This window comes from Pezoporus flaviventris, unplaced genomic scaffold, assembly GCF_033815535.1.
Source record: "Pezoporus flaviventris isolate CSIRO_AGI_PZ_B2104156 unplaced genomic scaffold, CSIRO_AGI_Pfla_v1 ptg000007l, whole genome shotgun sequence".
Lineage (NCBI taxonomy): Eukaryota > Metazoa > Chordata > Aves > Psittaciformes > Psittacidae > Pezoporus > Pezoporus flaviventris.
In genome coordinates this window covers 61,163,064-61,189,952 of record NW_026892555.1, presented here as the reverse complement: position 1 = coordinate 61,189,952, position 26,889 = coordinate 61,163,064, and the positions used below count along the sequence as shown (strand labels likewise).

Here is a 26,889-nt window from a genome sequence, read left to right as displayed (position 1 = left end):
GATCTATAGAACTGGTAAATTTTATATATATATATATAATATATATATATATATGTATTTATATATGTGTGTGTGATAGTTTGCATTGGTTGTTTTTACTATGCTTAGTGCCATGCACTTAAATTATACTCACAATAGAATCCAAATGCTTATGCTTTATATATTTTGAGGGTTGAAGTGGACAATTTTTCAGGAGCAGCTTTCAATCTTGTACTGATAACTATATTCAAAAACTTTAATACATGAGTATTTCATAGGTGCATATGGTGATATCTGTTTAATCTGGGGCAAGGATAATTTGATTTTTGTGATCAAAATTTACTGCAACTGTATTAGAGTGTGTGTATGTGTACACACAGAGATAAATTGAATGGCTATTTATCAATGTGGACTGTGACACTGAAAAAAAAATCAAACCTCTGCAACATCTCCTATATGACATTCTTCTGAGACTACAAATACAAGCTCTTATTCAGAGCAAACGAAGAACCATCCTTCAACAATTCTAAATGCCAAGCACGTTCAAAGCTTTGAGGTACCAATATAGGAAGGGCAAACAAAGCTGCTTACTGATTTAACAATTAAGGTAAAGCATGGAAGGTACTTACACAGTGACCAAGCTAAGGGAAGCAGAAGGGAAGAGAGTGCAATACATCAGTGCTGAGCAGGTAGAAATAAAAATGTAATTTTCATAGTAAAAATAATTAAAACCAAACAAATAAGCAATATAAAATGATTAAGCTTGGAGTTAATATATCAGAAAATTATGGGAGCAAATGAAAAGTGGTGGGAGAGGGAAGGAACTGAGATTTATCCTTCCATAATTAAATACAAGCTTGCCCGATGTAGGAAAGAGGAGAGCAAAGCTGAAGCATCAGCTCTTCAGCCTGCTAACAGTGTGTGTTTGCAGGAACCAGGCATAGTGCAGGTCAGAGCTTCCCACAGCTTTGTTCTGGGTGCAGATTACCCTGCCCAGCTCACAACAGAGCCAGGGAGAGGTGGAACTAGGACCCACTGAGAGTACTCCCAGCTCCTGGGACATCAAGACTCCTGATGGTGGAAGCATAACTTCTTCTTTCCAAAGCACATGAGAATGGATAAAGCTCAGGGTTGTGAAAAAAAATGTTAAGGGAAGGATCTAAGGAAGTGCTGTCAGTTTGAGCAGACCAGCTATGGGAACGCAACACCATGAGCTGGGCACAATTTCTTCCTTTCTGTCACCAGAGATAGACATGATTATATGTGCTTTGGTGTCCAATAAAGCTAATCGCCCCACAAAGGACTCTTCCATATCCTACCCTGGAGGTTATATAATGAAAGAATAATGTTTTTACTCCTGTCAGCCCTTGATAATTTACATGCTAATTTATACCCTCATTATTTACATTTGTGTTTTATTGATTCAGTCTTTTAAGGTTATGATTACAGGATTTTATTTTTGTTACTTAATTACTCCTCCCTTTTCCTTCCTCTCTCTGAAAGAAAAATTATCATCCCTCTGATCTCTCCACTCAGAAGTCAGAAGCATGTGTACTTGACCTGAAAGCTTTTCTATTTGGAATTTACATGTAGTGCTCTTCAAAGTAATACAATTTTAAAAAAAGTATGAAGTATCAAAACAAGCTATGAAATGCATTCACAATGACTTGTTTTTTCTTCATAAGGAACTCTGTGCACATTCCGAAAGCAATCCACCTCAAACCTAAAGCAAGGATTACTGCACCGCAACATGTTCATCAAATTACATGTTTACTACTTAAAGCGAAAACACTGCATTTGAAAGGCACTTTCAGAACAGTTAATACTCAGGTGATGGAAAGATCTGCCTAACAAGTGAGAGGCTTTCTTTGCAGCTTAAAAAGGAAAAGTTGGCTGCTCAGCCAGGGGGCCTGAGCCTAAGCTGATTCATGTTGGTTTTGGCAAAAGTCCCCACAGTTCTCTATGTAACTTTGCCTCACTAACTCCCCAGGGTCATGGCTGATCTTTTGTCTTAAGCTGCAGCCACACAGGCATCGTCCTGCAAAAGTATGGACAATCCTGAGAAATGAAGTGCACAACAAAGCACAGCGAAGCAAGAGGAAACAAGATAAAACCAATCAAGTTGCAACAATTGTTTTTCTTTATTCTTCAACTATTTAAAGCCATTTGCACAGTGCCTCTTGCATTAATGGAATATTTCAATCAACTTTTACCAAAGCTCCCTATTCGCCTGAATTGATTAATTGATTAGGAAAGCAGAGGTCCTCCCAGGGTTAAAAACCAAATCTGCAAAAGATGAAGCATGTCTCTGGTTTTGAAGGAAAACAAGTGTATCACAGACATGGCTTCAGGGATTCCTGTGAGCCATTCAAATCTGGATGCATTGGAAAGTCCTGCAGCAGGGTCCTGTGTAATCACAGCACCAACAGCATAAGCCACCAAGTAGCAAACAGCACGCTGGCTCAATATCAAGAGCAGCTATGCTGCAAGGAGGGTTTTGATAATCTGGTGCTGCAGGTGCTTTGAACCTCTGGGCTCATTATTTAGGATGCTGTAACACAGAGCAGCTGATTTTTACAGTAACTGCTTCTCTGAGTTCTACCTTTCCCACAACTTTTGACTGCAGAGGATTTCACGAGAACTCTAATTCCACATTATTGCATCTTTTGAACACATCCCGATAAATATTCCTTACCTCACAGCTACTGAGATCTAAAGACACCTCCTTCAGATTGTGATTGCAAGCCAGGCCTAACAAAAGCGCTCTGAAAAAGATGAATTTTAGAACCATTTAAAAGAAAAAAAGAATAGCAGCTTTACATCATCATCCAAGAGGTCACAGGTTAATATAACTATAATGCAAAGAACCATTTCAAGACAAAATAACAATAGCTGATCAATTAAATGACAATGGCAGCACAAACCTGCCACACTTTGAACATTCCAGCAGCTTCAAAAACTGCGGGGATGCAAGGCTAATAAAGAAACCGTGTAGCTAATGCTACATCAACATTTAATAACATTCATCAGAGATGAGTTTGCTTCAACATTTGCTTTCAAAGAGCGTCAAGTGATTACAAAAGGAGTGCTCCATTGTGCAACCACACTAGCCCTCTGATTTTACAAGAATTCAGGGGAAGATTGCATTTTTAATATATGCAAGATGCTGTGCAGACTGCCATTTCATCCAGGCACAGTGCCTGTAACACTCAAACACTGGATCATATTCAAGTATCACACAACACTCTCAGTTCTGCAACCCAATAAATATTTACAGATTTTGGAATGATAACCCAGACAATGATATCCTTTGTCTTTAGGCATAATGGCAGACAAGTGTAGCAACGACTGATCATGATTTTCCTAAATCCACCCTTAAGGCCTTACAGAAGCTTGTTTCCACATATAAAAGTCAGTGTTAACATCACATTCCTATTAATGCTGTCAAATCAGAAAGAACAACAGTATGTGTCTTAGAAGGAGCAAACACAATCTGCATACACCTTCTAGTATCTTTAAAAGAGATGCTGCTTTGAATTAATACTTGAACAAAGAAACAGAAGGACTTCTTTCCCAAACTTCATTTCAGCTAAAACCAATCTAACAGAATCCAAACTACTGATGCGTGGAACAAAAACCAATCCACTTTGTTGAGCCATTCATCTACACGCTTGCTATGCAAGTAGTGTGTAAAAGCCACATTTAAAATGTGTGTGCCCCAGGAAGATTTTTCACTTAAACCTATTTATATCTGCCCTGCAGGTATGAACATGAATCAGACCTTCACAGTTAACAAAGGCAAGTATCTTGTGTTTATTTACTTCTTAAGCTACCAATGTACAGACTTTGAAACAGACGTGAAAGCTCTGCAACAGCTTTTACAGATTTTTAGCTTATATTTCCTTCCCAAACATGTTTTTATTCAAAGTTAGTCTGGCTGATGTTAACTTTGCAAAGAACTTCCTAAACATTTTGAGGTAACATAAAAAAATATAGTGCAACCATAAAGAAAAGGCAGATTAAAAGAGAGACCCAATGCTGCTTCAAATGTACTCTCTTCACAGGAAGAGGGTTATTTTAAATTCCTAACCTCCTCTTTCCTACAAACTCATCCTAAGAAAATCTCATGATGTCTCAACTTTTTGTCATGAAAAATCACCAGCATCCAAAGGCACTGAAGGCAGACATAATTATACTTAGCCACTATGTTTAAATCGCACAAGGCAATATGGAAAGGTCTTGTCAACTGTGCTAGATGCAGAATCCAAGATTTGGCCTTGTAATTAGCATTTGCATGAGAAGCATATCAGAAACTTCCCTTGTTGTAGCACTGACAGATCAAAATATAACTTTCGGCAATGTCTGTAAATGAACTAAACCATCATAATACACTTAAACAAGGAAAAGAGTATAAATAGCTTCACTCAGTTAAAAAAGGGGAAAAAAAAAAGAGCAACCTGTGATGGAACATTAACTATATTAACTATGTGCAAAAACCAGAAGCACCCTTTCCCCACCCACTACATAGCATCCTCACAGTACAGCTTTATTAGCAAATCTCTCCCCTGAAAGGCTTGACTTATATTAACAGGACCATCACTATACAAGTAAGTCTGTCTCCTTTGCTGACTGTACTGATTAACCAGTATTTTTAAACTCGTAATAGCATATGCAATTAAACATGCCACAACTGTTGATCTAAAGGAAGTTGATAAGAAAAGAATCAACTAACAATCAGGGGAATTTGGAAATCAGGGCCAGGTATCTGCATTTTATCTGTTTCTTTTCTGTAGGCAGGCTTGATCTTGAATCACGCATGTAACTCAGTGACCTCTGGTTCATGGACATAAAACCAGAAACTTCTTTGTGACAGGACAGTTCCAAAGGCTGATGTTGTCTGAACGATTTTGACATACACTGATTAAAGATGCCAGAGAAGAACTATTATCATACACTATGTCATTTTTATTTTTCCTTCTAGGAGATCATCCCTCATGTGCTATTACAATCTTGGCAATGACAAATAAGTCTGTCTAAAAAAAGGTGTTTCCATTTTCTTGTCTTCAAAAAATCCTACAATCTTGATTGTTCTGTAGAAGTTTTGTAATTTTTTACAGTTAAGACCAAAAGGCTAAACAGCTACCCCAGGATATAGCACATCATCAGTTGTTTTAACATCAGATTAACTTCCACAGGATGCTTTTGAAGCGTATTACTCAAGCCACACCGGGTGTGAGAAGGAAAGCAAGATATACTGCCAATCACAGCTCTCTCGGCTGTTGTGAAATACACTCAGCTCAGACTGAAGAAGAAACTCAGGTCAGAGAAAGCACATCAAGGAAACTAACAGAAAATATTAAGAGCTCTGACCTATCTCTTAGGCAGAGGGGAACATTGCATCATAACAAAACAAAAGCAGCCCATGACAGAATGCCAGCCAGCTGAGAGTGGCATGGACACTTTGCAACCCTCCATGTCCAGCTGGACTTTGGACACTCCTCACACCCCAGGAGATACTCAACATGCCAAGAAGAAGAGCTAAATATAAACCTTAGTGTTTGGAGCTTCTCACCTTTCCTAATCTGCGTAGATATAGTCAGTGTCTCACATCATTCTTTTTTTCCTGTAGCACTGATAAGACTGTCTTGTGTATATTCTCCATTCTTCTGCTTCATTAAACATAGCTCCCTGCTGCCCTTCACCACAGAATCAATAGCCCTAAAATAATCAGATGCAACCAATGTGTTTCTCAATAACCACCTTCTGTTTGAAAAGACTTCTGTTTGAAGTACCACACCTTCCAATCCTAGCAAAACAAGACAGCAACCAAGAGCATCAAACAGATCAGTAAAAGATCAGAGGTAAAGTGATAGGCTCCTGCAGCTGAATATTGATTTTAATCCAGTGCATCTTACTTAAGCATCATATTGTACTATCCTCTCCAATCTCAAACTGCACTAAGAAAAAATATTCCAAAACAATGCACACTACTCTTTTCTGTGGGGCACTTGCCACTCTTCTCTCCCTTAGCTTCCCCCAGACTGTATCAACTTTTCATCCAGTGCTTCATAACTATTCTTTATATACTATATCTCTAATTTTGCCATCAACAACCTTGCTGAGCTACTGTCCACTTCCCTTTCCTGTTCTCCCTTAGGAGGCAGGCCCCCAACCATGCAAATATACATACATACACATATGTATCTGTATCTGTGTCCAGATTAGGCTTCTGGAGGTGTGCTCCCTGAAATGGTTAATGAACATGTCTAGATGTCTACTACGGATAGAATTATGTACGTTTTAATGCCTATTAGTTAGCAAGCTGACACAGTGGAAAGAGCGCTTTCTTTAATTTAGCCCAATAAACACAAAGATTCTGTCAGACTCATTGAATGATGTACCTAGATTAGACCTGTCTATCTAGACCTACCTTGACTTTAAAACATACCTTTACATTTCATGTGTGGAAAGTTCAACACAGTTCAAAACTGCGCATGTCCCAGGAAGGGACACAGTGCTTCACTATTTCCCTTAGCCCGCATGAGGCTGTAAGAAGACTTTCTCTCAAGTACCCAACCCACATCACCACAACCTTTTAGCTACAGGATGCATGACATACAGCAAAGAGACGCATTGCACTTAGCACTCCTAGAAGCTGCTGCCATTGCCTCTCCCTGCAAAAGGAGGGCAGAGCTCTGTGCAATAGGTCTCTCCTCCCAAGCACTGCAACAGGTTCAGTTTCATAATGGCCGCTGCAATATTGCAGCCTCAAAGGAATGGCACTTGCACAAGTACATAATCCCATTTTCCATGAAGCAAACAGTTCTGTTTGTAAGCTATAAAGTAAGAAATATATCACAAAAAAAACGTTGATGGAAGCTAAACTGCTGTGACATTCCCACAGAACGAAGTATGATTAATGCCCTCAACTGTGAGATGGAAACATCATTTTCTGAATGCATCATCATTATGAAACTCAGGCAATGTATCAATAATGTACAATGGAAGAAAAAAGAGGCAAAATCCTTTCCCTTTCATTTCTAATATAAGGCACCCACATAAGAACAATGAAAACTAGGTTTTAAGCAACAGGAGAAAATGAAATTCTTACTTTAGAGGCTCAGGAGGGAGTTTAGTTCCCGACAGATTAATCTGCATCAAAGCAAGTGAGCTGCTGAAAAACTGTTTGAAGGAGGGAGGGACTTCTTTTCCTTTTCTGTAAGTAAGCAAATTCATTAAGACATAGCATCTAGACACTCCTTATTCCAATAAACAGTGAATGCAAACCGTCAGAATCATAATGATCTTTTACGTGTTTAATTTGCTCTACCTTAAAGAGCTCTGTAATCAGGGGATCTCAATTAGCTTAGAATTATAATGTCATCAAAATGTTGATTCAACAAACCTCAGCATTGCATTGCTGCACAGAAGACATTACTATCTAGCTTCTGTTTGATGAACTACAAAATAAAAAATGGTCATTTAGGTCTGGTTAATAGTGGAAATACTTGTATCTTATGAGCAGAAGATCGAGCAGGACACGACAAAGACCCTGAAATTGCCTGTTCACCACAAGAAATAATTACTCAATGCTGGTATAGCTTACCTCCAATTAGGTATCATCGCTGATATAGACCCAAGACACTGATCTGAAGAAAGTGGAGGCTAATGTTGTTATTTCCTACAGTGCAAGTATTCTAAAGTCAGTGTTAAGTCTCAAAGACTTTCAAAGGGACATCCTCCCAGAAGAGGACAAAAAAGCAAAAATGCATTTGTAACCATCATCAAATCCTGAAAAACGCAAACTTAAAAAAAAAGACCAATCCAAATTTATAGAGGAATCAACTCAGTCAGACTTCAAAACCTGATGTTAATGCCTCTTAGAGAGAAAAGATACATACAGACTTTCCACTGCATCAATATCACAAAAAACATATTAGGCAAGGTAATGATGACAAAGAGCAGGAAGGGAAAGAAAGTATTTTGCATGGAAAAAATAATAACTATTTCATAGAGCACTAGGACTTCTAAGACTTTTATAAAGTCTTTTTAAAGTCTTAGGTTTCTTCTTAGAAAGAAAAGTGCAAGATGAGAGCAAGAAATGATAAAACAAAATATTGCAGGAGTTGAGAGTAATGATATTTAAACTGTACCTGTGAGAAAAAAGAGTTCTAGAGAGGCTAAGGACAGCTAGATGCTGAAGACATCCCCGAAGGAGGGCTCCACACACCTGGTTTAAAACAAGGAAGGCTGATTTTACTTCATATTAACCAAAACAGTGCCTGGGGATAGAAGGTGGGGAGTGTTTCCTTGGTATTTGAATCTCCAAGAAAAAAATGTTTTTACCATATCTAGCGCACACTCCGTGTTAGATAAATCCAGATGAACAAGGGCATTTGGCTGGGCCAAAAAATTGTACAGGCTCTGTAATTAATAGAGGAAAAAAAAAAATAAATCCATGTTAATTTTGATATGATGACACTAATTACTGGATCCCTACTTCTCATTAGGTTTTAGGCTTTTATTATAAAATTGAGCTACAAGAGTTGTCTCTGAAATTTCTTTTCACCTAAGCAGCAAAACCCATTTTATTTTTGAAGGCTATTATTTTTTAAAATAATGGGAAATATTGGCGATCAGACTACATTTATCAAACATTACTCTTAATGCACAAGTCTTGAGTTACCTTGCAATTCACTTTTGCAGCAAATGATGATTAATTCAGTTAGAAATACCTTGCAATGTCACTCAGATTGCTATTATACTTCAGAAAGGCTAATTGGTTTGTAAAGTTTAAGCCAGCCCCTTGAAGCATGAGGGAAGCAACTAATTTGCATCTGAAGCCCATGTTTATTTCTTAGTATCAGCAGTACAGGTAATAAGATTTTAATATGATGGTTTCAGTACTGCATAAGGTATGTCAAGTAAATGTTAGTGTATTTAAAACTTCTCACTATAGCTTTATTTTGGGCTTTTTTTAGCCTTAGAGAACAACACAGAAAGATAAAAGTATGACCCAATTCACAGAAGCAAGGAATGCTCAACTCCACATGAAAACCAGCCAAACAGAGCATGTTCAACATTTCTAAAATAGATCCATCTTTCTAAAAACTAGGTCATTTAGCCCCTATACCTACAGTGCAACAAAGGTCCCTGCTTTAAAAATCCCTGTGATTTGCTAGGGTTTATTTTAACTGCTATATAACAGGATTTCCTTACTCCAGTTCGAAAACTGTTCCACAGATTAAGAGATCTCAGTATTAATAACCCTTTTCTTTGAACCATATCTCTCTGACAGGCTAAGAAAAGCCCCACTTTTGCATTTATGTCCCTTAAAATACTGTAGGTAGATATCAGGTTTCTTTAAGCATTGCCTACCAAAATTGTACATTTTACTTTACCTTTTGGTTTTACATTATTTGCTATGCTAGTCTCTCAAAGAGTATTCACTGTGTGTCTTTATGTACATTTAACTAGTTGTTTGCTACCTTTTAAATCCTCTTGTCCCACTGAAGTTCTGTCTTAAAAGACTAATTCTTTGAATATACTGATGAATCTGAAACCTGTAAGATTTGTGAAAAAGTCAGTCGTGTCTGAGTGCACTTTAAATGGTTAAGATTGGGTGACTAGTGTTGCACATTTTAGATGCTCAATACATAAAGAATTCAAAGCCTGACACATACACACAACTTCTGATGTGAGAGAGAAATATGGATGTAACAGTCAAAAAGCGAATACATACAAATTGAGAACTAAGTGGATTCTGTTATGGAGAAAACAGAGCTGCACCTCTATGGCAACTGACAAAAAAATGAACAAAGAAATGAAGAAAATAGTTACATTATTAAAAAAAAAACATAAGCTTCAACAGCATGTGTCAACCGGCTGCACGGATTTATTTACACAAACAAAAACATTGAAAACAGAAATTCTTTCCAAAGAAATAATTTGTTTCCAACCTTCCAACAAAAAATTTTTAATACACTTATCACTAAAAAAATAGATGAGTCCTTTTATTTTGCTTGCTTTCAAACAGAACCTGAGGAGCATGGTATGTCCACTAAAACAAGTGATACACTTGCAGCTTCCTCATTTATCAGAGAAGCCAAGGATTAAAAGTATGAACTACAATTAGGTGGATTTGTTTAGCTGCATGGGACAACTGAATTCTCTGACTATAGTGAGGAGTAGAGATCAAAATGTTATTTTCTATCCCTCCTAGAACTGTACTGAAATAAAGGCAAAAAAGGAGCTAAACTAAATGACTTTGCCTTTCTCTTAACAATTAAAACATCCATTCATCAACTCCCAAATGAGAAGAACTTGCTTACTGAGAGATCATCACCACGGAGCGCGTTCCCTGAGAGATCAAGATAGACAAGCGTGCTTGCAATCAGCGAGTTGGCACTCAGTGACTGGGAAAGGCTGTTCACCCCTGCCAAAAAAGAAAAGCCTGTCAGTACTCAACTTAGTTGCCCAGACCCTGCAAGTGCAGTTTCAGTGAACACAGGCGTACATAAATGTTTAATGACCTCCTGTTACCATCAGCGCACTGCAGCAGGGGAATACAGATCACCAGGCAGATATGAGACTGTTCCCTGCTACAAGATGCACAGCTTTGAATGGACCATGCTCCACCAGCTGCCCTGACAAAGCCACAGTGTGTTACAGGTCCCAGATCCAGAGAAGAAATCTTTTTGCCAAGCCTAGAGTGGCTTTAACAGTGTGATCCCATTTTGAAACAGATTTTTAAAACAGAGTTTACTCCCTAATGTTCAGTCAGCGTCTTCTTGCAAACAATACTATTTAGATAAAAGTAGCTGTTGCAGTAGATGAAAGTATCTGTGAAAGACATTAACAATTATAATTGCGAAAACTTCAAAAGCAACTGACAAGACCTCGAAAATGAAATATTTCAGCTAATGTATTTGCCTGTAATTTCAGAAAAACAGTTAATTAAAATATCAAGAGATGCATAAAGACTCTCAGCTCCTGATCAAAACAAATACATATTTCTTACATTAAAATTAAAAGCTCGCATTGAGAACAAACCAGTCAGAGCATTCTTTCTCTGAAATTCTTCAGCTTTTCCAAATACAAGTTAGGACATGGCTATTTCTAACTCCTTCAAATCTAGTTTAATGTAATGTCCTGTTAACAATTCAGATTGTGATATCAAGAATCAATTATGGGAATTCAGGAGCAGTGTTTGAGTTTGGGGGAGAAGAAGAGCTATCAAACAATCCATAACGTTGCTGCTTGTTTCATGTTCAAAAAGGGCCAACTGCTCAAAATCAGGCACATCAGTGAAGGTAAACAAGGTGAATGAAGGATTTAATTAGCCTTTGGCTTGGGCTCAGAAAAGCAAGCCCTATCTTTGAATGAGTATACTAGAATTTTCCATTTAACCACAATCTTCAAATCAATATATTTCTGTTTGAACTTCACCTACCTCATGCTACACTCTAATACTAATCTCACTTTCATTTGCAGACAATCTTTTATGCTCTTTTACTGCTCTCAGAAGGCTCAAAGTGTTAATGGCTCTCAGGAACTTTGAGATACAATATTTGAAGAAAGATCAGCTGGGAAGTTACCACCTGAACTTCACTTCTCAACCTTAGAAACTTATCTCAAAGAGAAAGTTCTTTTAACTTTCAAAAAGTCAAAAAGTAATGAGGGATTGTACAGAATTTCTGAAACTGAAAAGCTCAAAATAAAAAACAATAAAATATATTAAAAGAGAAAAAGTCTGAGGAAAAAAATTAATCCACGCACCTTGGAGTCTACTGAATCCAAAATCCAAGGTCTCCTTCAGACTTCCCCATAGGAAGTATTACAAATTCAAAAATAGCCTCACAAGTTAAAACCAATTCAGTGCTGTCTTCTTAAGTTAAACTGGATAAGATAAGACAGTTTTGCAGACAAATGAAGAAGTGAAGGTCAGTTTTTTCAGGTGAAGAGGGTTACTGAGAATAGGGAATAAGAATTCCAGTTGTAAGACTTTGCATATACTTTTCTAAGGAATACTGAGGATCTGCCATGGGACAATATTCAAGGTGACATGTTATTCTCTGGAGAATAGACAGTTATTGCAATGTAGTCTGGTCTAGGATTCACATGAGGTATTAGACATACTAGGAAACATTTTCAGCTTTTGTTTCAAGATTGTCTTTTAAAAGTCTGTTAAAAACCTTCCAAATTCTTTTCATAATCTCAGAATTCATTTTTACTGACAAGAGTTTTGTGGATGAACTTCACGAAGCTGGCAATTTATTCTTTACAAAGACAGAAGTGTAGCTAGAGTGTTCTCTGACTCAACAATCTCAAAGCACTTGCTGAAATCATTCAGATCACATGAAGAATAGAACAGGATGAATGAACATAGCAGAACTGCATGACTTTCTGTCAAATTCATGAACATCTAATGTTCATGAATGTAGTACATGTAAGGTTAGCCAAGATTTTTTATTAACTTCATTTTTAGTGACAAGCAGTTAACAGTGGAAAAAATTAACCCCACAGTTTAACAGTCTTTTTAATGACAATCATGACTGAACCTGTTTATAGTTTATTGTTTAGTTCAGCATAACAAGCTACAGACACTCATTTAAAAAAAACACACCAAAAAACCTTTCTCTCCAGGTCAGCCCTAAAGCTTAGGTGAACAGAATTTGCACTTCACAAAGCAGTAGCTGAAAGGATAAAAGAGCATGGCTACTATCTGTTATCAATTAATGCCCTTCATAGACCTTAACTCATATTTTCCAGGTCATCAACATCTGCAAAAATGCTGCAATAATCTCAGTGTGTTTTTTCTATTTTTAACACTCGTGTCCTATGCAGGAGAGCCTGGATTTATGCAGCCTGCTTGAGAGGTGGCTGCATCTATTATTTGTAAAACAGCAATGCAAAAAATTGTGAAAGCTTCTGACTTGTGTTTCAGGACTGTTACTGCTTTTAAAATATACATTGCAATTACAGCATCAAGTCAGAAATCCGCAAGTTACAAAACAAAGAAATCTTTACTCGGAACAAACCACTTAGCAGCCACTGTCACAACACATGGTTTCATCAAATAATTGCATGCAAAACATTTGGAAAACTCCCTACACATTTCTACTTCAGACATCTTTTTGAAGCATGTATGAAACATAACATTTACGCCAAGTCTAAATTCAATCTTTCTTGAACAGTACAGGCTCAAGCCCAAAGCTTACAGAAGTGAGTAAGAAGGGAACACAGAACTCAGCCCACAGTTCAGCAACCCAGGACTGCAAAAAAGCATCAGTGCTGTTGGGAATACATATGTAAATCATTTACAGATTCAATTACTTTATAATCTGGTAACATGAGGTATTACTACACTGTAAGCCTGAAACCTGTAGAACAGAGTAAAGAAGCATAGCTATAAAACATACCTTTAGGTGACAAGGAGGTTTTAGATAAATTTAAATGCTTCAGTCCCTTTGGAAGTTTGGCGAACTGGATGCTCAAAGATGACACGCCTGTTGGGGGAGCAAGGAGAAATGGAAATTTTTAGGTCAACTGTGTGATTTCAGGTTTTCACACAATCACACAAGTGCAAATGGCACTGGTGGAACTACAGAATTGCACTCATTGGGGGTGGAAAGAAGCAAAATGACCCTACCTTTTATGACCGTAAATCTTTGAAATGATTGACTTAGTCTAGATAAGGTCTTTGCTAAACACTGAACAAATAGGAAATCTTCCTGTTAACGATCAGTGAGTCACCTTGATTAATTTAATGACTATATAATACACACATACTTTGGAAAAGTAGTCAAAGGGCAGATGCTACATATGTCAAGCAGTCAGCACTTAAGAAATCTGGAAGCCTTTTATGAGTCAGAAAAAAAAAAACACCAAAAAAAAATCCAACATAAAAAACCCAACAACAAAATAAAACCCAACAACAGTACTTCATGAGAAACTTCCAACAATTTTTATTATCTTTCAAAAGGAAGGGCTGTCAAGGCAAGAGAGACACCCATGCTAGCGAACACTGCCCCTGAGAACCTCAAATGTCTACTGAACCATAATGGCTACTTAATTCCCCTACAGTAGCCTGCAGGTAACCAGCCAGGACACAGGCTTGAAAATGCATGTGATCCCAAACAGCAAAAATCCACTAAGATGCAGACACAGACTGGACTATCTCAGTACAAATCCAACAAAAGAAAAAAAAAACCCACAACCCAACACTTTTTTATCAAAGCCATTTCTCACAGTATCCAAGTTCCACACTCCATAAATTTAATTCTTCCATTTAAGCAAAAGACTGAAATTTGATTCAGAGAGCACCTCCTAAATAACAATGGAACTAATCTTGAAATATTTATTAGAGGACTAAATCAACAGAGAATCTCCAGGCTTAACCTGAGGTGTGAAATACAGTTCTCTACAGAAACTTGGAGAGAAAAGTGAGAAAGAGAGTAAAGATTCAAAACACAGTAAATGCAAAAGCTGGTACCCTTTTTCACATATGCAGACAAGAAACAGTCCACTAGTATATCATACACATATGTTTACTCTGCTGACATCATTTTTTAACTATCACTGATAATGAATGAGTAGCTACCTTGCACATATTTTTGCGGGGGATGGTGGTCTTTAATGCTCTCTGTAAAAACATGCCGTGTATGCTGGTGATAGGTACAACATCCATGCAGCTCAAGATAACATACCGTGTTTTATTTATATTGCCAAAATACAAGACCCATGAATGTGTTGGCATCATTTATTGAAAAGCACAATGGTAACCAGATGTCTTCAGCAACTTTAAGCAAGAACAGATCAAGTCATATTAACAGATTTTCTTTCATAGCTCTACTATTAAAATAAAATCTGTTTAGTTCCTCACAAAATAGAAGGCTCAATCTATGTTAGAGTGGCCTCAGAGTTTATAATCTGTTGTGGACTGTCCATATTTCTTAAGCTGGGTTAGTCACAATGTATGCTTTCAAAATCAACATAGAGTTACGCTGGCAAAAGAGGAGAAAAAGGAATACAATCAGGACCACTAACAATATTTTTTGTTGTGAAGGCTTCTGAGTAAGACATGCAGCAAATAATTTTACCTCTCCATTTTAGTATTCTTGTTTAGCTAACAATCTGCATACTGCTTACCACTTTAGCCAAACAGAGTAATTTTAACATGTTACCAGCACTGGAGGTTAAGGATCCACCCAGTTCTAAGATGCAGGAATCAGGTTCATAAAAGAAAAAGTACTTCTGGTCACTCAGGCCCTTAAACACTCTTTAAGCCACCCATTTTTGCTAACCTCATAATACGGATGAGACCTCTAATGCCAGAAATAGAGTTAATTGCATCAGGGCGCACACAGTTCTGAATTTGAGTATTTCCAGGTTTCAAAATGTTTGTTTTGCATTAATTTTAACAAAATATGACATTATATCCTGATCTTAGTAGAGCCAAAAGCAGAACTCCCATTGCTTTAGCATGGCTAGATTTTAAAGCCAAGACTGATAAACTTTCCAGGTGTCAGTCTCAAAAATATTGACAGTACCATAAAGGGAAGCCAAACACACATTAAGAGACTGGTCTCAGTGTAAATCACTTCATATAAACACTGCTTTGTATCTGAACTGAAGCCAGATCTTATGCCTTATGCATTTCCCATGTTACTGGGATACTGACAGTTGCATTAATGTAATAATATAAAGTCTTTACTTATTTGCACTCAATAATATACAATAGCTTAGGGTGGTTTTTTGTTCAAACAAGGCACAAAGATACATTTTTCTCTATAATTCACACAACTGTGTTATTTCTCTTATAACTGAAAATAATACAGTAGAACGTCCAGTTCCTGCAGGTGATTTTTCAAGATTTTAGGAAATATTAATTTTTACATGAATCTCCATTATGCCAGCTTTTACTTGTGAAATGCTTGCTCCCCTTCAAATCTAATAAAGTCAAATCTACCTTGCACTCAGTGAATATCAGATCACAGGACACGTAAATCTTTCTTAAACTGAAAAGCTGAAATATTTGCACATTGCAATTATAGTTAATTTCTTTTTAAGTACTCCCATAATTTACCTAATTCCCTAAAGAAAAGGTCAAATCTTAATTGCATATGTGATGAGAGACTGAGATAATGAAAAAAAACCCCACACTACTAATTCCTCCAAGTTGTAGTTGCTGCATTTCATTGTACGTATGTTGCATGTGGATACTACAGAACAGTTAGAATCTACTGAATCTATAAGTTTGCTGCAAAGTAAGTACCCACACTGATGTGTTTAAAAAAAAAAATCCTCTGCACTATATAACGTCAGTCAAATGAGTATTTGCTTTGCTTTCAAGATAAAGATGAGCTCCTTTTAGAAAAACCTTTCCTATAACACAACCTAAATTCTGCTTTTGAAGAAGTGCACCAACAACATAACAGCCTTTTTCCAGCTTACAACAGAAATTCTTGTACAATGCATTTAGGCCTACAGCACACTGTAATAGTGATGTTCTTCAGCAAACCATTTGCTTTCATGGGATACAGACTCTTAAGGAGGACAAGAGGTAATCAGCAGGCAAGCCGTGATCAGAAGAGTTAAAGCAAACCATGTGAACAATTGTAAATAAAATAATACTCTGAATAGGTAAAAAGAAAACAACCAAAAATACTTTCATACTTGTTTCTAGTCAAGAAGAAAAGAGATACAAAAGAGGAAAGGAAAAAAAATCCCTTTCCATCTTTTCTTGCCGGTCCAGTGAGGAAAAAAGGAGAGACACTTACACAACCCTGCGTTGACAACATTCTGAGTCACACAGGTTGCAATCAAAATGAGCAGTTTTTCTATTTTGAATCATGACAGCAAAAAGACTGGAAAATTTCCTCAAATCAAGTAAATGAAGAAAAGGTTCACTGTACAAAATTTTTGTTTTTCTTCTGGCCCAACAGGAGCACAAGAAAGTCTGATCCCAGGACACTGAGTCCCTGAAATGCATTAAGTGAAGCAAACGGGAACCTCACATGGGCAGCGCTGACGGGTCAACTCCAGCCTGAAAGAATGTAACCTTGTGCCTCTTGGGTGAAAAGAGAGCAGACAAGGGAGGGGAATGATTTGATTTCGGTACATATCATGCCTAGTGGTGCCCTATCTAAGAATAGCTGTTCTGTTCAGCTTGATTTTATATCTTGTGGCATGGGCACTTTGCTCCATGAGCACACCAGCTACACCAGTATTACTGAGCACTGCAAACTGGCAACACACTGTGCAAATCAAAGCTGAAAAAGGAATAGTTTTAATACTATGGCTGAAATAAAAAAAAAAAAATTAGGAAAACATAATTCAAGCAACAAGATTGCCTTATGCTTAATCTTTCAGCTGATTACATTGCCTTTTAAAATGCACACCACTTTAGTCCTAAATAGTTACTGAGTTTTATCTTCCTTTAAAAGAAAATTCTCTGAAAATGTAATGAAATCTAATGAAATCCATGGTTGGCTTAAGACATTTAAATATTTCTCACAAGCTAATGGATACGTATAAACCAAAGAAGAACAGAGATTCTGAGTCATTTGAGAACAACAGATATTTACAATAGCATTACACACAGAACAATAACCTATTATCCAAGCAAAGCTGAATAGAGCAGCAGTAATCCTCCTACTGTATTTGTAGAAAGAGGAAAAAAGAAAGGTTACAGTTACAATACCTCTATCTTCAAGTGGATTGCTGGCAAGGTTGATCGTATGGAGTCCTGAGTTGGGATTATGGGCTAGGGCACTGGCTAGTTTCTGTGCAAAATCTCTGCAAGGAAAGAAAATAGAGGGAGAAAGAATCTTGTTATCTCCTCTATCAACAGCACATTCAAAGGCGTAAAAGCATCAAGGGATTACTAGCCAGAAGTGGCCTATCCTACTGCAGAGCAGTAACTGATTCTTCATGGTTCTAAACAATGCTTATCTGGCTAATTTGCTATCTTTCAAAGTGGATTGTTATATTATTTATTTATTCAACGACCTAAGAGACTGAGGGCACTCAATCAAAGCTCAATCTGCTTTTGATAGAGATCTAAAGATATGAAATAGGAATTACACAGAAAAAATGAAAACTCCTGCACATCTTTCATCTCCTCCATGGAGAGACTCAACGCATGAATGAGATACATACATCAACTCGCATACCACTACCTCCTTCACTTACAAGCCAACCCCCTCACTTGCAGCAGCTCTCTACCAGGTCACCCAGACAGGCTTTGCAACACATCCAGAAGGTCAACAAACCAGGAGTATTTATGACCTTGTGAAAGAGCAGGAATAGCTCTCTCAAAGAACAGCAGGACACAGATGAATTGGTATTTGCTTGCTTCTTTTTACAGTGAGAAGCATCCAAGCATATAACTAGCCAACCACAGCCCTAGTAACGGGTCCCAGGAGACTATGGTATATCAGTTCTATGTGTTCACAACAGCCAGGCCAGGTAGCACAAATAGCTTTGAATTAACTTTAACTAACTATAGTAGGCAGCTATAGTAGCATGACCTCTTATCTGTTCAAAATCCACTTGAGAGGCAAAGGAACACTGCCCTGTCTGAGACTGTTCTGCTGCTGCTGGACTACCCCTATCCACAGCACTAAGTTCAAGGCTAGTTTGTGTTTCTTATACAACCACACTGTCAGACGCTGGTGGAGATATTCCTTGCATTTAGTCAGAAGACTGTTGGCTGTTAGGAGCACCAAGACAAATCCTCAAACCTGTCCTTGTTATCTACAGAGAATTCATGTATGAGAGGACTAGCTTTACTGTGGTTTTTCATTAAAATAAACTATAATTTCAATGTTCTTGCTTCACTTAAATTAGACATGGCAGAAGAAATCAAAAATATGCCTTGAGCTTTCTTCTCTCTGCCTTGAAGTGCATCATCTTACCTTCTGTAGCCTAGTAGTGGAGAGCTACTGGCTACGTTGCTAGGAGAGTAATAATTCAACACCACCCTCTTTCCTCAGGACAGATCCTGCCTATCATAAAATCAGTAGATTAGTCTGTGTGCTGAGAACTGCAGTGGAGGTAGCATTCTCTTCCAGTATCTGGAAAAGAGCAGAGACTGGACAGCAATAGCCTCAATAACTTTTGGTTATCTGTTGTTGCAAGATGTACTTGCGTACAGAGATGTTCCAGGCAAGTTTAATTTCCGCTTGAAACCTCATGTCCTTAAACAGACTCCTGGGGCTAGAACAGGTTCCAGCGCTGCAAATGCATGATGGGCTGCCTTTAGGAAAAGGGTATTCTTTTCCTAAAATACAAGCACCATGTGAATACAAACACTCGACAAAAAGAAATTCTGGGCTTGAATCTCTGCTACCTCACAGGCCTCAGGGTGTCCTGCTTTGCTACCAGCTGCTGCCACAGAAGACTGCGTATCTCCTGTGGGTTCTCGGATACATGTGCCAACACTCTGTGGATACCCTCCAGCATTTCAAATGGCACTAGATGCCTGTGCTTAGGCAACTGAACTAAGCTCCATATGCCCAGCCAAGAAAAATGAGCTTTTGAGTTTAAAAAAAAAAACAACCAAATAAACAAACCCCTGCTCTTCATGAGGAGTTTCCACCTCTTCCTTTGTCCCTAACAGATTCTTGCCATTAGAGTATCCTGCCTATACCTCCAGACTTGTTTACAATCTGTTCCAGTTTCTGCCAACAATATAAGCAGGATGACCAGAACCTTTTGGACAACTGAGGTGGAATTCACTCTGTATGCATTGCACAGCCAGGCTTGAAGATGGAGTTCAAAAAAAAGACTCAATTAAACTGTACCTATGGCAGGTAAGGATATAACACCAGGAATAACAACACCGCAGACCCATAAATCTCAGAAAAATAAAAGTCGTTTCTCAAAATCTGTCTAGATAATATTCCTGTAACACAAAAAAAGAGGACGTGTGTGGAAGGAACTAACACTGTTAGGTCTAAGGACATTCAGAACCCATCCAGCAGGGGAAGATGAGATACAGTATCACTGCCAAAGGCTTTCTAGGTACCAGCACCAGGCACCTCTGCTTTTTTCCTCTCTGTTGGAGCTGGGCACTCCCTTTAGAACAGGCCTGCAGAGAGCAGTGCACAAGGTCGTAGGGACATTCTGCCTGCCAGCTTTCAGAGAGTATGTAAGCACAGCAAACAGATCCATTTTCACCAGCTTCTGCAAACAGGCCTTTGCAGACTGAAGAGCCTGCCTTGCCGTTTCATGGAAATGAATACTGGTTATCTAATATTGTCCCATTCCTATAAAACACCTCAGGGATGTAACTCTCAAGCTCATCTGTTCAGGTCATCCTGAATGATTTTCCTTTCCCTGGTGAGATGGTTATCATTTACCTCAGTTAACATACTTAACCAAAACATTAGTGTTTGATACACACATTAAAGCCATCCAACTAGACTGCACCCTTTACATCTGTGGTGGCTTAAACCCAGTCAGAGAGCTTGTTCACTCACTTCCCCCCCTTCTTGCCCTCCCCCTACTCCCGGAGGGACAGAGAGGAGAATCGAAAAGAATGCAACACCCACGGGTTGAGATAAGAACAGTTTAGTAACTAAGGTATAACACAAATCACTACTGCTACCACCAGTAATAATAATGATAAAGGAAGTAACAAGGGAAGAGAATACATCACCTCACTACCAGCCAACTGATAACTCATCCCCCTAACCCAAGCAAGCACTGACACATACCTCCTCCAACCCTGCAGTCTCCCAGCCCTTCCGGCTAACTCCCAGTTACATCCTGGGCATGACGTGCTGTGGTATGGAATACTTCTTTGGTCAGTTTGGGTCAAGTGTCCTGTCTCTGCTTCCTCCTGGCTTCCCCTCCTCCCTGGCAGAGCGTGAGGCTCACAAAGTCCTTGGCCAAACCAAAACATCATTGTTATCAGCTCTGCTCCTGAGCTGAAAGTCAAAACACAGCACTGCACCAGCTACCAAGAAGGAGAAAAATGACTGCTACTGCTGAACCCAGGACAACGTCTGATAAAGAAACAGCAATGGAGACAGAATTTTCAAGAACATCTAAACTGTCACAAATCTCATCAGACAGGAGGTTTCACTTGACACCATTTTCCCCTACAGCAAGTCTGCACTTCCCTAGTCCTGCATCCTTTCAACTGCTACCGCACAATAGTTTTCTGCCTTATCAGCTGGGAGGATGACAAGTGTTTAAGGGGCCATGGCCCAAACCAAATCACAGAAATGAGAGGCTGGAGGTAGGAGAGAATGGAATCATCTGAAACTGACTCTACTGCAGGAAGAAATATGCTCCTGCATCTGCTTATTACTCTGGGTAGTTCTTTCTTAACCCTGGTTTGGCATTCTGTCACAGCTCATTAAAAATGACTGGTCTGTAAACTATGCACAGGAAGATGCCGAGTAACAACAGTATTTCCTCTTAGCAAGCAGATATGATAAATGCCAAAACTGACAAATACATCCTTGACAAAAACAGGCAGACAATGCTGATCAGAGCAGATACACACCAAGGCAAAATGCCAAACACTGTGCACGTAGACAGAGACACAAAAACCAAAGTCACAGGTTGATTATCTGTCAAATCCTGTTAAAACTGAAACCAGTTAATCCAACTCTGATAAATTAAGGTAGGCAATGTGTAAAGGTAGTCAATGTATATTTTAATATTAATGATTATCACTCGATTTCATGGCACATACTGCAAGAAAAATGGGATTAAAATCAGGTATGTTTGAATGACAGCTATTAAAGGCAGTGCTCTAGTGATCAGAAAGCTTGGGTGTAATTCCAAACTTGACCTCAAGTTTCTTGTGTTATTTAGGCAATTTTCTGTTACAGGTATTTTAATGCAAAAACCCATCTTAAAAAAGGAAAAGAAGATTGAAACAGTAGAAGAGGAGACAATATAAAGCACACCAAATATTTTCCCTGCACTTGTTTTCCTTCCTCACTTGCAATTCAATATAGCATTCCGCTTTGCCCATCTTTCCTCTGCTTTTTTAACATAAAAAAATCCATTAGTGCTACGGTTTTTCTTGTCTACATGGTCTTGGAGGATACTCTTAACACTAAACCAGGAGACAAATACTTCCAAGTGGGCTAGTCTGTAACTTGAAATTTCCTTCTATTTCATGTGAAGGGAAAAAAAAGCAAGCACCTAGTAACTACAACTTACTGTATTTAAAACACATGCAAGGTTTAAATTCTATGGCTTACTTATATGTATCTTTCTTTTAAGGCTCTGGCAAAACATTAAAACTTATTTATATCCTTTCTTGCTTCTTTAAAAAACTTGCTCATGTTGAAGTCCTGTTACATTTGAGCAGACTGCAATCCAGGGTAAGACAAGAACAGCTCTCTTGGTAATGAAACAATTTGTTGCAAGATGCAATAATGCACTTTCTTAACACTATTTTAAATGATAAGTGATAAAAAGGTGTTCCTACTTCTCCTGGCAATCTTATTTGGAGAGGAACAGTGTGAGCTGATTGAGGGTTTATGCTCTTATCCAATCCATTTTGCTCTGCTTAACCCAACTCTCCAGGCAGAATCTCAAAATACATCAGTTTAAGGGGATTTCTTAGACATAGGAACCTCTGGAAAACCTGATAAAAAGCTTTGTGACTACAGACTTCTCAGAGCAAGGTAGACATCAAGCACAAGGTTTTTTAATGCTTATTCTAGCTAACACACATCACACATCCCTTTTACTGGGAGTAAGCAGTAACTAATGCAACATTTCAAAGGAATTACTTACGTTCTAAGCCCGGCATTCTCTAATACCAGTTCTTCCAATCGATTGGACCTACTCACCACTCGCAGTATCTGCTCACAGACATCAGTGGACTGCCACAGAAGAGACAGAACAGTGTTAACACAAACATGGAACAGCTGGTTATTGAGTTATAAGCTCTACATCATAGTGGAATCCAGGACACGGCCATCATTTTACACTACATAAATAGTAAGCAAATATACCAGAAACATCCAAAAGAGAGTCAGGTAGCAACAGAGGACTTCTGCAAAAGACTCAGAGAAGCAAGAGGCAGACTGAAAGCAAGGCATTTATGAATTAGGCCACCTAAACATAGGGGCAAGACTTTTTTAATGATAGTAAAAAACCAAGCTCTGTGATTCAGAAAAAAAACACTCACTTAATTCTTAAAGAAATCTTGTTCATATACGTGATAATTCTTCAGAAAAAAAGTGACTAGTGCAAAGGATAATAAAGCCTAACCAGGAATGATAACAAAACACAATCCCCTCCCCAAAAAACTTCAAAAGCAAAAGCAGCGTAGCTGCAGGTCCTCCAAAGACTGCTATGGACTAGTGCTTAAGGGCCAGTGTATTTCAGTTTGAATTCTCCCAGCCTACAGAGGAGTAAATTTTCATGATCTTACTGTTGTTGGATTCTAGAATTTGCATGGACATTTGCAAGTACCATTAACCAAACACAATTACAAAACTGTTTGTTAGCTGTGCTCATTCAAACAAATAAAACTTTAATGATCCAAAAGCCATACAGTGAATTCTACACCTCAGTATCTTTAATTATCATGTTTTATTTCACTTCTGGATTTGACTATTTTTTCCCACAGCACACATTAGCCAACATTACGTGATGTCCACAGCTGAATTTCAGTCATGATCATGAAGTGCTGAAACTATTTCATTATCTGCCTCTAAAAACAACAATGTGTCATACCTGGGACATCTCTGTCTCTAATGAGTTGAATTTTCTAGTTGGGGGGGGGGGGGGGGGGTTGGTGTGTGGGTGGGTGTGTTAATTGTTGTTGGTTGGTTGTTTTTGTTTGTTTGGGGTTTGGGTTTTTTATACCTTTAAGCTAATTGAATCTCCTAAAAAGAAAAAAAAACCCCTGCTCTTCCACACACATAAAATCTTATTCATCTTTTACGCAGTAAAGGTGACAATTTTTTCCTGAAGACTGTCACCTTACTCATCTTCCTAATTCTATCTTTGACTTCTATAGTTTAATAATTCAGCACATTATCACAATGCTTCTAGAGCAGTGTGACTGCTAGTGGAAAGTTTCATGCATGTATTATAAAAACACTATACTATAAGAAGATAGGTACCATCTATCAAACACAATGCCAGAGCAGGACTCATGAAACACAATGCATTAAATAGCCTCTAGATATGTCTGACCTCATACTGACTCTCAGCACTGTTCCGATAGCACAGATTTACTGTCCAACAATTCATGTTTTCCTGTTGGTTTTGACTGAAAATGGAATGTGTGGAAGATTTTTTTTTAAAGGAACTGATGCATTTTCAAGATTGACAAAGTTATTTGTTTTCCACAGAAAAGTTGCTAAGAACACAAAAATACTCAGACAGATAATGTGGCCAGTTCTGGTTCTAAGCAAACTACACTAGCCACTCTTCTAACTAAGCAAACTGTCTCATTTTGTTGAAGTGGAAACTGATTAATTGCACTGTACTTTTTAACAATGCTGATTTTAACAGTGTGCTACAAGATTAAAAATAACCCGTTTCATTCTGCGTATAACTTTGAGTAAGATGGCCTAGCAAGACAGTTTATTGCCTTCTTCTGCCAAGAATCACATAAGCTAGTTTCTACTGAATTTCCATGCAAAATTATAGGTTAGGAATGCAATAAGAGCACTTTGAGATCAATAAAACTGCACCAATTTAAACAAGATGAGACTCAACCTCCCATTATTAAGGAGAAAAGCTTCTGGATGCAGTTGTGAAAGTAACTTCTCAAACCACTGAGCTTACCTGTGACTATAAACTTGCAAGTTTAGAAGAAATAGTGTATTTTGAAATATTTAAAATGTCAAATAATAACTGAATTTCTTGGCCTTTTCTTCAGTTGTCCAACTCGTTTAGATTTTCTTTCAGAAACAAAACTGATGTAGAAGAATGTCAATGTCACACATCACTACATACTTGTTACTACACAGTGTTAGCGTCAGACAATGGGGAGAAAAAAAATCATCAGGTTGCAATGAAAATTATGAGGAAAACCATGCTTTATATGCAAAGAAAAAAAACCCCGAATCCTGACACTTTATTTCCACCTCCAAAAAGTAGCAGATGTTTTGTTGCTTTAAAGTCAGTTTCCTATTTAGTCACCCAAAACTGTTTGGGGGTGCTAATGAAGTAGTTTTATGGGCTACTGTTATCACCCAAGGAAGTTTTCAAACTTTATTCATTTGAAGTTTTGACAAGACCTGCCTCTCGACAGTGTTTCTATGGTATGAATTAACTATCCAACCATTTATATTTTCCTGATTTGATTAAGGGAGAAAACAAAAATTCAATAGATTACCCAGCCTAAAAAGGTTCACTTTGAAAAATGTAACAGCATCCTCTAAAACATAGCACAGCTTGGTAGGAGCAAGTACACTGTTTCAATTTGTTACTTACTAATTTCAGATCCTTGGAGGACAGCTTTGTAAACCACTGATTATACTCCAAAGCAGCAACTATAGGTATTAAGTCTCTAGAAAAAGAAAAACACTTTTACACACATTTCATATAACTGTCTTTGCTCATTTGAAACAACCTCTTAAGTGTTCTTCCATATCTAATTCCCCATGCTTTTGCAATACAAAGTACCATCCTCATTACAGAAAGCTCAGCATTCTAAAAATCGAGCATCACCAGTAGATGTGTGTCTTTTTGGTATTTTAATACAGATTTTTTACTGTCCAACTGACATCCATTCTAGCACGAATTTTTAAATCAGGAATTTGTCTGGGCTGCCATTCCTACTCATAGCATTACTTTTTCTTCAGCCTGTGACATATTTTAGCTTCTTAATCACCTCTAATTATAATTTAGCATGACGCTAAAAAGCTTTTTGGCAGTCTGATGATTTAATATAATTCCATGACTGAATGCTTCTAGAGAACACCTCCTTGTCTCATTGCTATAGTTAAATTCCCCCAGGAAGCAGGAGACCTGCAAAAGGATAATGTGACTTTCAGCCCTCCTTCATTGTAAAAGGGATTTCACAAATGAAATTCTAAATTATTCCCGTTTTCTTCATTCCAAGGCTCTTAATGCGATCTGCTCTCCCTCTGTTAAGTTTCTGCAATAACAGACGTTGAAAAATGTCATGTCTGTACACTACCCCCAGCTGAATCATTCATCAGGCACTAGCACACCATTTAGCAGCACAGCACTTGGATCATTTTGATGCAATATTAAATACATATATACACCTACACTGGGACTTAACAGCTACTTAGAAAGCCCTTGTCTTTATAATGAAACAAAGAGCTGTAATATACATGAACTTATCAGACCAGCAAAACAGTGTCAATCCAAGCCTCAGTTTTTACAGGGAGAAATTTAAAAGTATTGGCTTTTATAAGCCAGTCCTACACCACACCACACCCCACCCCCCAGCTTCTCATTCAGGATATAGGGCAGGCAGGCAGGCACAGATCTACAGTAAACATGCAGCATCCTTCCATCTTCTTTTCCTTCTTCCTCTCTTCAATTTTTCTCTACAAACCCTCCGACACTTCAGGGTGGCTGTTAAACACGTAGGAGAGCCAGGAGACAAGGCAACATCATACGGACAAGCCTTCAGCAGGCTATATTGGGAAATGCGGTTGCTAGATTTGGAAGTGCAAGCCCATCACTAAGGTAACAGTACGAAGGTGCAGCATTTTGCAGCAAGACTGTAGCCCACCGACTGTGAAGCTCATGCAAATAGACTGTTTTCACACTCCTGCAGAGGAACTAGTGTGTGGTGCCCTTCAAGGATTGACTGTTTCCCATCTTGCTCACAGCACACATCAAGTGTCATGGTGAATTCGTTTCCACTGGCACACTAGAGTCTTAGCAGCTTCATGAAGCGTATAGATTTATTTCTGTCCACCATGTTGGTCTTGT

General features: G+C 38.1%; 1 protein-coding gene across 8 annotated transcripts in view; it reads right to left on the bottom strand.

The window, feature by feature from the left end:
• The window catches only part of CARMIL1 (capping protein regulator and myosin 1 linker 1), a 195,416-nt gene that overhangs the window by 77,355 nt on the left and 91,172 nt on the right, over positions 1-26,889 (bottom strand). For 5 of the 8 annotated variants that reach the window (XM_061448955.1, XM_061448958.1, XM_061448957.1 and 2 more), the window contains exons 9-17: positions 25,411-25,486; positions 22,750-22,838; positions 17,684-17,778; positions 13,401-13,487; positions 10,311-10,414; positions 8,326-8,403; positions 8,133-8,209; positions 7,091-7,195; positions 2,675-2,744 (exon numbers count right to left, since the gene is read on the bottom strand). In XM_061448955.1, coding sequence (XP_061304939.1) covers positions 2,675-2,744; positions 7,091-7,195; positions 8,133-8,209; positions 8,326-8,403; positions 10,311-10,414; positions 13,401-13,487; positions 17,684-17,778; positions 22,750-22,838; positions 25,411-25,486 — 781 coding nt within the window. Of the gene's footprint in view, positions 1-608; positions 621-2,674; positions 2,745-7,090; positions 7,196-8,132; positions 8,210-8,325; positions 8,404-10,310; positions 10,415-13,400; positions 13,488-17,683; positions 17,779-22,749; positions 22,839-25,410; positions 25,487-26,889 lie in introns of all 8 variants that reach the window. The other 3 variants (XM_061448954.1, XM_061448956.1, XM_061448961.1) reach the window with 1 other exon arrangement.